General features: G+C 41.3%; 1 protein-coding gene across 1 annotated transcript in view; it reads left to right on the forward strand.

The window, feature by feature from the left end:
- Nucleotides 1-15,848, forward strand: part of LOC136858162 (uncharacterized) — a 173,739-nt gene that overhangs the window by 131,562 nt on the left and 26,329 nt on the right. The window contains exon 4 of the mRNA XM_067137505.2: nucleotides 13,445-13,574. Within this exon, the coding sequence (XP_066993606.2) occupies nucleotides 13,445-13,574 (130 nt within the window). The remainder of the gene's footprint in view (nucleotides 1-13,444; nucleotides 13,575-15,848) is intronic.

The following is a 15,848-nucleotide window of genomic DNA, read 5'->3' on the forward strand; positions in this document are numbered from 1 at the left end:
TGCATACTTATCTTTCCAAACAGCGCGTCAGAGTAGGGATCCAATAGATATAATACTATGATGAACCAGGGTGTTACGTACCAGCAGTATCAGAAAACGTATGAGCCTGAGGAATGGCATGTTAAAGAAGAAGGTTACCTCTCTCCCCAGCTATTTCCCGCCTATATTCAGGCAGGCTGTTATACTCGGTATGCAGCAGTGACCCCATCTATTGGAGATCAGTGGCAGCATAAGAGACAAACAATGGTCAATGTAATGTTATTGTTGAACAATTTTATGAGCTTTCGATATTGTTGGCCTTCACATTTATTTTTCTTCCGACTCTGAATAACCATTGTTTTCATAGTTGGTACGGTAAAACTGAATAAAACATAAATGATCGGGAATTGTATTCTCTACAGCTTTTGCTGTGTAGTACAATGGATAGGACCAATAGCATAGGTATTTAAAATTACATTTTAGGCACATTCCCCTAAGCTACCTTTATCCCGGGTGAATAAAATTATTTATTGCCTGGACTGCAGTTTCTTAAACCCCTACTCGATTTTAATTAAATTCTGTTCACCCTTTTCTCGTGGCTCGGCGTTGATATGGACTTAGCAACAAAAATACAAATTCATGAATATCTCTGTTATAATAGCCGGGACGGTAAAAATATATAAAACATAAATCGAAAATTTAATTCTATATAACCTTAGTTATGTAGTATTTATCGATAGGACAAATAATAACATATATATTTGAGAATTAAACTTTAGGCCTTCACCTAAACTACCATTTCAATAATAATATTATTAGATTTACGTCCCTCTAACTACTTTTATGGCATTCGGAGAAGCCGAAGTGACGGAATTTTATCCTGATGGATTTCTTTTAGGTGCCAGTAAATCTACCGACACGAGGCTGACGTATTTGAGCACCTTCAAATACCACCGGACTAAGTCACGATCGGCCCGCCAAATTGGTTGCAGAAGGCCAGCTCCTCAACCGTATGAGCCACTCAGCCCGGCAAACTACCATTTCACTCAGCATGAATAAAGTGATTTATCTTTAAATTCTGTTCAGCTGTTTTCTCGTGATGCGCATACATACATACATACATAATAGTGTCGTGCAAAACACGCTCCATGCTGGGTTCATATTTGGCGAGTAAGGTATGACCGATCCTAGCTTCTCAAAGGCGAGGCGAGCTGTGTTCGATGGAACTTGCCCCTTCATACTCGCTCCTTCACGCGCTGTCTCAGGCACAGGTAGAAGTGCTCGCTTCCCTTCATTCTTGTTTAGCCGTACTCTGCTGTTTGTCTCGCGCACCTTTATCTATCATAACATTCGCTTTTCCCTCAATGGTGGACTTATGACTGGGCATGTAACTGTCAATAGTTAAACTCGAAGTTTTAGAATGAACTCGGGCGGCCTTGTATATTTAGGTAAGCAATACTGGACAATAACATTTTGAACTTCATTACCCTTAGCGTATGCTTCCTGCTCCACTCCTAATTAATTTCTGCACTATGAACAGTTGTAATTTGAACAATGCAAAAGAATCTAACACAAAATATAAGTATGTTACATGGATATATTTACACTGACTGACAGAGCAAATGCAACACCAGGAAGGAGTGGTTCGAAAGGGATGAAAGTTGGGGAAAAAACAGAAACGGCACGGACGAATAATTGATGTTTATGTCAAACCGATATGCAGGTTACACAATGCGCACGGCATCGACTCAGTAGGATGTAGGACCACCGCGAGCGGCGATGCACGCAGAAACACGTCGAGTTACAGAGTCAATAAGAGTGCGGATGGTGTCCTGAGGGATGGTTCTCCATTTTCTGTCAACCATTTGCCACAGTTGGTCGTCCGTACGAGGCTGGGGCAGAGTTTGCAAACGGCGTCCAATGAGATCCCACACGTGTTCGATTGGTGAGAGATCCGGAGAGTACGCTGGCCACGGAAGCATCTGTACACCTCGTAGAGCCTGTTGGGAGATGCGAGCAGTGTGTGGGCGGGCATTATCCTGCTGAAACAGAGCATTGGGCAGCCTCTGAAGGTACGGGAGTGCCACCGGCCGCAGCACATGCTGCACGTAGCGGTGGGCATTTAACGTGCCTTGAATACGCACTAGAGGTGACGTGGAATCATACGCAATAGCGCCCCAAACCATGATGCCGCGTTGTCTAGCGGTAGGGCGCTCCACAGTTACTGCCGGATTTGACCTTTCTCCACGCCGACGCCACACTCGTCTGCGGTGACTATCACTGACAGAACAGAAGCGTGACTCATCGGAGAACACGACGTTCCGCCATTCCCTCATCCAAGTCGCTCTAGCCCGCCACCATGCCAGGCGTGTACGTCTATGCTGTGGAGTCAATGGTAGTCTTCTGAGCGGAAGCCGGGAGTGCAGGCCTCCTTCAACCAATCGACGGGAAATTGTTCTGGTCGATACTGGAACAGCCAGGGTGTCTTGCACATGCTGAAGAATGGCGGTTGACGTGGCGTGCGGGGCTGCCACCGCTTGGCGGCGGATGCGCCGATCCTCGCGTGCTGACGTCACTCGGGCTGCGCCTGGACCCCTCGCACGTGCCACATGTCCCTGCGCCAACCATCTTCGCCACAGGCGCTGCACCGTGGACACATCCCTATGGGTATCGGCTGCGATTTGACGAAGCGACCAACCTGCCCTTCTCAGCCCGATCACCATACCCCTCGTAAAGTCGTCTGTCTGCTGGAAATGCCTCCGTTGACGGCGGCCTGGCATTCTTAGCTATACACGTGTCCTGTGGCACATGACAACACGTTCTACAATGACTGTCGGCTGAGAAATCACGGTACGAAGTGGGCCATTCGCCAACGCCGTGTCCCATTTATCGTTCGCTACGTGCGCAGCACAGCGGCGCATTTCATATCATGAGCATACCTTAATGACGTCAGTCTAACCTGCAATTGGCATAAAGTTCTGACCACTCCTTCTTGGTGGTGCATTTGCTCTGTCAGTCAGTGTACAATTAGACACACAAAATACATTAATCCTTGTATGTTTTCACTGTGTGGTACTTTTCAAAACAGTTTTCTGGGTGGAGACCGCGTTTTCTCACTTTCTGAATTTTGACTTTAGCATATCTGTTCCTCTCGTCGGCAATTTGCTTGAAAAACTCGTCACTAAAATAAGTTGAAAAAATCCGTTAGGTGTTGAAGGATTCTTCCTATCTGATGATTAGTATCCACAAATTGTTTCATTGAATGAGAATGCAGGTAAATCAGGATCGCCAGCTCTCCACTCGCGCCGTGGTTATGGAGGAGCATCACCACCTCCGGTTTCATTATCACTATCAATTTGTTCACTTTCACTTACATTATTCACTAATAAATCATCCAAGTCAGTTGTTGGTTTATCATTGTCACTATCACTGTCCACTAACTGTTCTAAAATATCCAGTTCCGTGAGTGAAGACGAAGCATAAGCCATGTTTACATTCAAACAACAACATATGTGAGCTTGCATAAATATTCGAGAATAACAGAGCTTAAAAAAGTTATCGCAATTCCCGCGAACTATTGTAAATAGAAAAACGTGTTCTCTTAGAGACCGTTAGATAGCTCTACAATACCAGAACACGACACAGTCCTCATACGAGCGCTAAAAGTACGAGAAATTGTCATGTCGAGTGGAGCTTGACATCGGAGCGCAAGTCTAATATTTTAATGTCGAACTCTACTCGACATAGGAGTGGAAAAGGATAATGTAGTAAATATCCCTCCTGTCGGAGAAATGGTTAATGAATTTCACGTGCTGCCACGTGTATTCTTCCTGCCTATCATATTTTACTGCTTTTATACGGAAACTAAATACACATTATTAATGCATAAGTTAAATATTTTACTACTAACTATACCAAAGACATTTTAATCAACTGTTCAATTTAAGTCATTATAACATATAAAGTTAAAAATAAACCTCAACAGTAATTTAAAAATTCCTCTTTGTTCAATGTTTTCTATTTCTAGCGCACAAACTCTAGCTCCGAACTGGAAATTAATTGCAAACGAATTACTTATTCTTATGAATAACAAGTCATTGCCTTGGTCTTGGTCTAGTTGACTCCTACGACTCATTTAAAGCATTCCAGCTTTACTAAAGTTTCTTTCGCTACTTGTGCTGATTGCTGGGATGCACAACGAATGTCTGGCAATTATTGACAGAGTAGGCAGACTGATTTCGTGTTCCTTCCACCATCGCAGTAGGTCGTCATCATCTTCACCAGCATTCATATTGCAATACATCCCTATTTCGTCGCCAGCAGCTGAGCTGTCGCTTATCCATTTACTGAATTTGTTCTTTTTCTTGATGGACGTTGTAATAAAATCACTTAAGTAATTACACACAGCGAATTATTTTACGAACCTGATATATCAAATGTTATACAGATACGTCTGATTTCGTCCATTACACGCTTCCTTTCATCTTCTTCTAACATGTTTAGGTGACGAAACGGAGGGCATAGAGATGCGGCTATTTTGTGTACAGTTGAGACCTGTACCTTTCCACTTAATAGCTTGTGAGCTCTGACTTTTATTTTAAGGATTTCTTGAAAGTAAAATCAAGGTTCATTGTAATATTAATGTAATGACTATATGCATATTACTTAAGTGACAGAAAATGAAGAAGCCAATCATTGACAAATACCTCACTGTCTGATTCACTGACTGAGCAGTGCTGCCGCAGTTTATGAAGCCACAAGAGTACTAAGTGAACTGTTGGTGCTGTGTCATGTTCCAGACCATCGGTTGCTTCTTTGAATGTTTTTTGCTATTTTGCTTTACGTCTTACCGACACATATAGGTCTTATGGCGACGATGGGACGGGAAAGGCCTAGGAATGGAAAGGAAGCGGCCGTGGCCTTAATTAAGGAACAGCCCCAGTATTTGCCTGGGGTGAAAATGGGAAAGGACGGAAAATCATCTTCAGGGCGGTTGACAGTGGGATTTGAACCCACTATCTCCCGGATGCGAGCTCACAACTTAGTATTTCATCTGCCTTTGCTTGGACGTTTCTACTGATGGTGGAAGGATGCGGTAACACATCAAAAATATCTACTTTTCCAAAATTGGCACCGATATGAATCAGTTCTTGCCCTAATTATTTTGTGACTTCTCCGACAACAGTGTTAAACTGTCGGTAATCTTTGGCACACTTGAAAACACACGCGCCAGTTATGGTTTGCTTTGTAATACTTGGCGAGAACAGCCAGCATTAAATTTGGAAACGTGTTTTTTTTAATTGAGTTGTACCGGACTCATATGTTAACAGTGCATTGCCCATTTCACAGGAAACGTATCCTATCTGCTGACTATCTGCAGTGACCACAATCAGGAACTTCTTCCAAACATCAGAACTGAGCCCATCTCTCTTGATTAGTTTATATTCACTGCTTTGAATTTTAGCCATAACGCTGTCCGTCGATTCACGTGGCGTGGTGAACTTCAGCTCAAAACTAACAGATAACTCAACCATTCCTTCGCCCTTTTATACCTCCAAATTCCCGGACTTTTCTCTATGTAAACAAGGGATTCCGTATATCTGGAAAAACCACATTGCTTGCAACGTCAGTAAAGCAAGCAAAGCCATCCTCTCTAGTCAGCAAGCTTCGCTTCGAACATGGCCTGTCGAACGAATTTGAGCCAACTCGGGCGTTTTAGCTTACACGTTCCACTCACGCGTGATACTGGCTGCATATGCAGGTACATGATGTTCTGCCTTGGTTATCCGTCTCAAGTTCGAACAATGCACGACAATAAGACAGACAGACAGACAGACAGACAGACAGACAGACAGACAGACAGGAAAAGGGAAATTACGCAAAATTAAAAGAGTACATTTCATTGTTACTGTGGAGACGACCGATATAGAAATACAATTCTTTTCAATTTCTGTGCAATTGAACCCTGATCTGTTACAAGAAACATGTCTTCTACCTTCGTGAACTTCCTCAATTATACTTGCACTTGCTTATGAATTCTTATTACACACACACACACACACACACACACACACACACACACACACACACACAAGAAACAACAGGTAACTGTACCGGGCGAGATGGCCGTGCGGTTAGAGCCGCGCAGCTGTGAGCTTGCATCCAGGAGACAGTGAGTTCGAAACACACTGTCGACAGCCCTGAAGATGGTTTTCCGTGGTTTCCCATTTTTACACCAGGAAAATGCTGGGGCTGCAATTTAATTAAGGCCACAGCCACTTCCTTCCTACTCCTAGGCCTTTCCTATCCCATAGTTTGTGTGACGTAAAACCAATTATAAAAACGTATTTAAGTTACTTTCACTGCGTAAATCGCTCTTGACGTGTAAAATCGTGTACAGAACAGTAAGTTGTTAAGGAGTACAGCAACCTTATCGATAACATAGCGAGGATTGTAGTAAAACCGGTAGTTTGTATAATATTTAAAATAATTACGCAATAATTTTTTTTAAATTTAAAATGTACTTATCAAATGTTTTTTAATCGTCGCCATTTTAAGACAATGTAGGATGAAGAACGTCTCCCCTTTGAGGTGTGAGGGAGTTGAAACGTCACAGCGTGGGCGATTTAAAATGCAAACTGTTAGCTAAGTGTGTATCCTTATCATTACATAACGTCAAAACATAACGCACAGGCCTTCTTCTGACTGAGTTGTGACGTCACAGCGTGGGCGATTTGAAATGCGAACTTCTGGCTAAGTGTGCATGGCGTTATAACCTAACGTGTGCCGGTGTAACCTTACGGAACCCGAGTTCGTTCCCTTTCCCATGCATAACTGTACAAGGCAATTAACCTTACAGAACTCAACTTTGATTTCCAAGTGTAGAAGCTTAACCTAACTAGACAAGATGGAGACGATATAGGATGTACTTTAAGTTCTGTGATCCGAGCGGCTGTGGCGTTAAATACGCTGGCGTTTAGAACACTCAATTTTAGACTTTAACTTAAGATCTTATAGATTTGAACTCTAGAGACTTGTAGCGCCCTACAATATTCTTTGCATCAGTCAGAGAAAAAATCATTGTGTTCAGAACACACTGGAAACTTTAGTTAACTGGGACAGCTATGTCTAAAGCGTGGAACAAGATAACGAGATTAAGCATAATTCATACCATGGTCATGCTGTTTTGACATGCAGTGATCACGTGGACATGGTTATGCATGTTTGTTTACTAACATGCTCTCTCTCTCTCACTCTGTTATCTCTCTAGACTATGCTGCTGATTATTTCTGCTATACACGACAAATGTTGCTCTGCTACTGTTGATATGTGGACTGACCAGTACAACCAAACCCATATCTGACGTTGACTACGCAGCATATAGACAGAGAGTGGAAGCTGATCAGTAATGTGCTTCTTTTTACTACAACATTTCCAAGTACAAAGAAAGCAAGTGCAAGTATAAATGAGGAAGTTCACGAAAGTAGAGGACATGTTTTTATTTTTTGTAACAGATCAGGGTTCAAACATAAAGAAAGCTTTCGAAGAACATAGACGTCTGCCTTGTGCTGTTCACTGCATAAATACAGCACTTCCGCACGTATTCGACGAAACGAGATTTCTTGTGGAAGATGCTCTAGTATCTGCAAACACAATAAACGCCACAAATGCAGTAGTGAGGTATCTGAAAAATAGCGGTCTTGCTGCCCGGCTTCAAACAACGGTACAGCAAGAAATAATGCCGAGGTGGAATAGTCTCTATACGATGTTACAATCTGTTTTTAAGCAGTATGATCAAATTGTTGCGCTGTTGCGAAATCATAATGTCCTCCAGAATTTAGATGGCTTCAGTTATTAGGTTGCAGAAGACATGGCAGCTTTCCTTAAACCATTCAAAGTCTGTGTGAGGTTAATTTACCGTTCGTGGCCAAGGTGAGGTTAATACATTAACTACACTTACAAGTCGCCTCACCAGTTCGACTCCTCCAAGGGCGACCCGTAAAGAGCTTGAGGTTAGTTTAGTGTCCCTCGTAGCGAGGTTAGGTTAACACGTCATCAGGGCGTCATAACCTCAACTACAAGTCACCTAACCAATTCGACTCCTCCAAGGTGAGCCGATAAAGAGCCTGTGTGACTTTAGGTTAGCGTTCGTGGGCAAGGTTAGGTTAACAAGTCATAATGGCGTCTTAACCTTATCTGAAGGTCATCAAACTGATTTGGCTCATCCAAGGGCGCCCGACCAATTCGACTCCTCCAAAGAAGCCCGTGAGGTTAGCATTGCCCTCGTACGTATGGGTATGACGTCATTACCTCAATTAGGGGTCAAAGAACCCGTTGGCCAATGAGGTTAGCATTACACTCGTTCATAACGATATGACGTCATAAACTCACCTAGGGTTCAAAAGCAACCCAAATCATTATCTGACCAATTGGTCCCCTCCAATGGAGTCTGCGAGCTTAGGATTGTTCCCGTACGCGCGGTTGTGACGTTATTCCGCATCTTAACCTAACCGAGAGGTCATTGAACCCGGGTAAGGAACCACATAGGTGCACTACTAGTTCACTGTATCCGAATCGATACAACTACACTACTGATAAAATCGTGGGAAATACTGACGCAGCGCCCATTGCTCTAGAACGTACTTTGTCCTTCTACTCGTGTGCATCAGTCTTTATATGACGGTTTGGACTCTGTATGGAAGCTAGTGGTCGTCATTTTTAGAATAACATTTGGAGACCAATTTTCTCTCTTCTTCGGAATCCAAATAATAATTTGCTTAGTCACGTTTTTCTTAAGTCAGTGATGGTACATTAAGTAGACAACCAACGATATGTACAGTTTTGAAACTACGATAACTCGTAAACTACTTGTACTAGAATCCTCAAAAAAACATTGTTTATACATATTAATTTACTATAGTTTTACTTTGTTAATACCAAGGAGTGGCCTCATGGTTTAGGTCACGTAGCTGTCATCTAGACTTGGGTAGATAGTAGGCTCTAATCCCAGTGTCGGAAGCCCTGAAGTTAGTTTTCCGTGATTTTCCATTTTCACATCAGGCAAAGACTGGGGTGTACTTTAATTAACGCCAAGGTCGCTTCCTTCCCACTCCTGACCCTTTACTATCCCATCGCCACCATCTGAGCGACGTAAAGTAAATTTTAAACAAAGAAAAGAAACTGGTAATGTAAATGGGCATTTTTCTATTTGAAAAAAAAATGTAACTTTCTAGAATAAACATTCATTTTTAATCGTTAAAATCTATGTACGGGATACAATTACGAGCCCTCGGTTACACAGCACCAAAGTAGTACCTTACATTTCAGTAATATTTGGGGTGCAAGGTTTAGGTTGTCCACCCTGTAGGCAAAATTAAAATTGTTTCCAAGGGTGAGACAGATTGTATTGGTATAATATGAGCTATGAAACTATTCTCAAGGATAATACCAACTTACTCGAAAAATGTACTTTATAAAAGTTGTGTCAGCCACTGAAAGTATTATGATGGGCACGTGGACGGGCCAAAACCACGTATTAGTTATAAATAAACAATTCACACTTGCTAATGGCTGGGTTAGTTACTACTAATAAGTGGAAAGAAATACTCAAGCTGATGTACATCCAGCCACAGCTAAAGCAGTCAGCATTGCTCCGGATGCACCACAACCTGTTGGCTTATTGCACTACACTGTTCGGAATACTCCAGTCTATTATTCCTGTATTTGGAAAAGTATCTCATATCTGAATTTATCATACATGTTCAACATTATCGTTATTAATTCCAGCGAATATTATGTTATTTTCAAAGTAAATACCTTGGTTTTATAAACTATGTTCTAAGAGACATTTTCAAATAACAAAAAAAAATACCAAGGTAATAAAACGATATATTGTATTTTCACTGAACATCGTGAATTTTGACCTGAAAACGAGTTCTTTAATTTGCAAGTAAAACCAAGCACACTCTTCAATTCCTTAGTGTCTGACAGCACTGGAATTTCAACTCATAACCTTGAAAACGGAAAGTGAATACGCTGCATAGCCGGTCTCATAAACAAAGAAAATTACTTTCAGTATATTCTCATAAATCGCAGTAACAATCGATATGAGGTTTAAGGAGTCCAGTGCATTGACAGTTAAGGCCCCTGATTTACTGAACGAAGGTGAAGTATTCATGTGCTTCCTTCCACTATTTCTTCAATTTGTTTATTTCTATCAGTTTATTTATCTCTTTCGGTTTCCTCCTGTCCGACTCGTTGGCTGAATGGTCAACGTACTGGCCTTCGGTTCAGAGGGTCCCGGGTTTGATTCCCGGCCGGGTCGGGGATTTTAACCTTAATTGGTTAATTCCAATGGCCCGGGGGCTGGGTATTTGTGCTGTCCTCAACATCCTTGCAACTCACACACCACATATAACACTATCCTCCACCACAATAACACGCACTTACCTACAAATGGAAGATGCCGCCCACCCTCATCGGAGGGTCTGCCTTAAAAGGGCTGCATTCGGCTAGAAATAGCCACACGAAATTATTATTATTAGTTTCCTCCTATCTTTTGTGTTATTAAAATGGCATGTATTGCAGTTACTTCTTGTCTTTACTTGTCTTTATAAAAATTCAAATCGCTCGTCATCATTCTCAAAGCTGACCTGCAAGAAATCAATGTCACGAGAATACACTGAGAACACTTGACATTGATTTATCATACGAGTGTTATCTGATGTTCTTTTTATATTTATCTATTGGAATTTCATGTCGCCGGGAGCCTCCGTGACTGAATATAACAAAGATTAAACTATATTCACAAAAAAGTGCTCAGCAACGGAATTGTATTTGTATTCAAATGGACTTTCTTGGTGAAGTGTATTGATACATAGTTCTCTTGGCTGTCACAGAAATAACGATAGGTCACATTTATACGTGAATAACTTCGCCATTGTATCATGTTCTCGAAGAACACGATAATGATCATTACGAAAACCACGGTTAGCTTATACATTTTCTTTCTTGCTGATGTCTTAAGTACTTATCTCAGTGCAAAATATAGCTCCTCAGCATTGCTCTAAATGTACCACAGCCTCTTATATATTATTATACTACACTGTTAGAAATTTAGTCCAGTCCATTATTCCTGTATTCTTTACTAGAGTATATGGCCCCAGTAATTACTGCGTATTCAATTACCTTTCTATCCCCTCGCATAATCTAGTTCTAGGCTTCTCTTCAGAATTCCTATTCTATTTAAGTGCTTGTTTGCAGTTGTGTATCTTGTGAAGAGTGTTACTATACAGTAAGTCTTAACTTGATCCTTAAATAGTATTGCAGTCGTTTTCTGACGCGGCTCGTTAAGAAATATCTTCCCACTTTTCATGCCGATGGTTGCTTTCCAACATTTGAAGTTTATTTATTTACTCTTATTTATTTAATTACATATATTTACTTAAAGTATGGTAAAACATGTATAAAATATATAGGTAAATGCAACCTGTGTCTGGAAAGTTCGGTGAATGGTCGCCTAGATTGTACACCGTGCTAGTTCGGACGATGCATTCGCACATACGCATTGCGAGACATGACACCAAGTGCCCTCTATCGGTCAACTCAACACAGTTAAACGGAATTAAACGCTGCAACATATCGCACGGAGTCAGTATGAGGACTCGTGTCATTGCACAATGGAGTGCAAAACGGAGCAACGCGTTAATATGAAGTTTTGCTTCCACCTAGGCGAAACGGCAACGGAAACACACGCAATGTTAGTGCAAGTTTACCACGCTCAAGCCGTGAGTAAAAAGTGCGTTTTGGACTGGTTTAAATGCTTTCGAGATGGAAAGGAAGGTGTTGAGGGCGAGGCACGTTCGGGTCGACCAACCACAAGCACATCTCCAGACAACATCGAACGACTGCGACAGATGCTTGCGAATGATTGGCGATTGTCCATACGAATGATAGCAGATGAAGTGGGTGAGTGGGTGTAGGCAAGGACAGTGTAAGGACCATTCTTCACGAACATTTGAAAAAAGCGGAAGATTAGTGCCCGGTTTGTATCGCACAACCTGACAGACGAGCAGAATCAAACTGGGATGGAAACGTCGGGATATTTCATTGACGTATGTGACCAAAATCCTCAGGTGTTGAAAACCACCATTACTGAAGACGAGTCGTGGTGATACCAGTATGATCCGGAGACCAAGAGACAGTCAATGGCGTGGTGTTCAGCGTCTTCTCCGCCCCCCCCCCCAAGGAAAGTCGGCGCACAAAGTCCAAGATTAAGACAATGCTGATCGCATTTTTCGACAGTATGGTGTCATTCATCATGAATTTTACCCCAGGGTACACCTGTCAACGCGGAATTCTACGAGGGAGTTTGGAAACGGCTACTGCAACGCATCAGACGGGTTCGGCCTGAACTGTACCGGAGTGGAGAGTGGAAACTCCTCCACGAAAATGCCTGTCCACACACCGCGATCCGCGTTAACCAGTTTCTTGCTGAACGCCAGGTGACTGTTCTTCCACACCCTTCGTATTCTCCGGAGTTGTCGCCGGTAGATTTTTTTCTTGTTCCCGCGTATTAAACTAGCGCTGAAAGGCCACCGTTTCGACAGTGTAGCAGGTATCCAACAACGCGTGACAAGGGTTCTCCAAGAGATTCTAAAAACAAGCGTTTGCTGCTAGCTTCCAGCAGCTCTACAGTCGATGTCAAAAGTGTGTTTTAGCTGACGGAGATTACTTTGAAGGTCAGTAAAATAGTTTTGTGTGTAGCTTACGTTGTCTTTATTTCACGAGACCATTCAACGAACTTTTCAGGCACAGGTTGTATATCTAGCACAATTTCACAACTACATGTCAATATGTCACAATAAAATTTATATTCTTATGTCCAAGTCTTTTGTCTACTTAAATGGAGATGGCAAAATACCAATGAAGTCTTACTCTCTCCGTGATAAGCCTGTAATCCACATTCACTCACAATATGGTGCCTGTCTGGACAACGAGACTACAGTCACCCCAGGGAGAATTAATTTTCCCCACTTAAATATGGAATTGACACAGAGTCATGCCCAGAACGAATCATGTTTATTGAAACCCACTTTTCTTCTAGCAACATCAACCTCAAGGGATCTCTGAGTCTTCAGGAAGCAGCAAAAGTTGAGAATCTGTTTATGATGTTCATTCCTTCATCCATTGGGCAGAAGGGTTGAAACTGCTTGCAATTAGCGTCTGGACATAGCGGCTCGGTGGAGTCCTTACCTTAGCCAGTTTAATTTGAGATCAGAGATGTCATCATAGGTGGGGGCCGTATTGTTCTTTAATATTATATTATCATGTGAGTGTTCGTTGTCTATGAAGAGAGGGTGCAATTAACCTTTTCAGGTGTTCAGCAGTGATGGTGATTTTTATTTTAAGAATTATAGTTTCTAAGCTGACAGCCGGTAACCTAATGAACATAACATTGTTTCAGATCGATGTTGTGGAACAACCCTCGTGGCAAGCTCAACTAAGAGGAAGTAAGCGGTGGTTCCTTCACCCACCACCGGAGTGTTATTATCAGTGTGAATCACTGGAGGTCACGGTGGAACCAGGAGAAATTAGTAAGTATTTCCCTTCTGTTCATCTGTTAGTACCAATGTGTTCAAAAGGATTTCTCTATATACTTACGGATCAAAATTGGCTGTCGGAAATTTTTCATTCGTCGCTACTCTAATTAGAACATGAGGATTTCATTGTAAGGTTATATTTCGTCGTTGCCGGGAAGAAACCTCCTGTGTGATAACATTTTTGGAGACATACTGACCCGCATACATTATGAAGAGCGAGAATGCCTTGACAATATTCGCTCAATACTGCACCTTACACGACAGAACCTCACCGGCCAAAGTTCTAAGCTAAAATATTTCACATAGGAGGTTTCTGCAGCGACGACATAGTTTTGTGGATGAAATTATCTTTTGACACAAATCTCATCAACAAATTTCCGCCGTCAACAGGCAGTTTTCTTCTTCATGTGCCTCATCTTATTAAAAGACTGCGTGATATTACAGACTGACTACATATAAAATCATGTAAATTATACATACGGGAATTTTCATACTCCTGGTGTGACACACTCCGCTGTAATGATGTTGTTCGTGGTACTTTGGGCTGGTATTTCCTGCGCTGATGAGTGACAGACGTTTAACAGTCTTCATGTTAGGATTTATAAGGCCGATTATCAGAGGTGAAAGCTATGTTGCCAGATACCTCGAGTAGAATTTCCCATCACATTGCTGAAATTTCCCTCGTCTACCGGACTTTCCTTCCACAACTCTAACATTTTATAATCTTGATGGTCCCACGCAGGTACGTTACATTAAAATAAAGGGCTAGCGATACGACTGATGAATACAATTCACAAAAATGGTCGCTTTTTCTTGATGATATCAATAATGATTATAACAATTAAAATAATATTAAAATAAAAATTGACTGACCGCTATTTGTATAAAACATCTAAGTTGTAAAGAAACACATGGACACTGCTGACTTGGAAGGAAGTAGAGCTAATCTCTTTCGCCTGCAAAGCTGACTTCACCCCCGTCGCCGTCGTCGTCAATCCTATTTCATTTTCTAATTTTTACATCGTTCACAATGGAAAATATTCTTTCAGATTGGCCATTCGAATATGGCAAAGTAAGTACAAGTCTTTTTCAGGGTGGTTTGGTTAAATTAGGATATTGAATATTACTCCTGCAATCGTTCCAATATAAAGTTCAACATAGCATATAATTCCATATCTGATGACTGTAATCCGGACGTTTAGGCAATATCACAGTAGGTTAGAATGAGAACTTATTGAAGCGAGTAAGAAATAGTATATATCCTGCACAATGGTTATGCTGTAAGTATTGCATAAACACAAGGTGTACGTCCTACTAGAGCCATTAGAATTTATATTACTCCCACTACATAACGGAAAAACGGGTTAGACTACACTTCCTGATATTGAAATCAAAGAAGTGTGAACATTATTAGACTCAACATTAGAGTAAGTTTTGATTATTTCTTTTCCTGCATTACTTATTACTTCCCGATCTAAAAAATGACCATAAACCGTTTTGTGCTGCAGTGGAGCATTTTCAGTCATTACTTGTTGTGTGTTTAAAGTAAATCATATAATACAAGTTATATTTTCTTTAAATTTAGTCGGTGATGAGGACATTGTAGATTTATGTTAGTATGATTATTAAATTCGAATAATATAGTACCTCATTCACCTTCAGTTGTATATATTCTGGCTCACTCCCTCTGTCAGTTGGAAAATAATTAAAGAGAAAATAATTTTAAAAGAAGGAGTTGTTAATTCTTGCGTTAAGTCTTTACCTTCTAAAGGTTTTAACCCCAAACAAGTAATGTTGAAGGTAACTTTGTACTTCATGTTCCTTACGCCTCAATATTTCCCTTCTTATCTCAAACTTAAAACAGACAAGTGATTTATTAATCAATCATGAAGGATGGACCTTGTAACCAATTTGTATCCGACAAACTTATTTCATCCTCCAGTATCCAGAATTTTACAAGAACTCTACAGAAGAATAGACAGCGCATTTCTGCACAGTACGGTGAACAAAAATATTCGCCTTGGGTATCTGTCTAGAATTCCGTATATTCTCTCTGGTTTTAAACCATAGGGTCGTATAAAGTTTACAATTCATTTTGTAGTTTTAACGAAATATGCAACACTCACCACTATTGAAGTCCGACTCGTTGGCTGAATGGTCAGCGTACTGGCCTTCGGTTCAGAGGGTCCCGGGTTCGATTCCCGGCCGGGTCGGGGATTTTAACCTTAATTGGTTAATTCCAATGGCTCGGGGGCTGGGTGTTTGTGA

This window comes from Anabrus simplex, chromosome 1 (assembly GCF_040414725.1).
Source record: "Anabrus simplex isolate iqAnaSimp1 chromosome 1, ASM4041472v1, whole genome shotgun sequence".
Taxonomy (NCBI): Eukaryota; Metazoa; Arthropoda; class Insecta; order Orthoptera; family Tettigoniidae; genus Anabrus; species Anabrus simplex.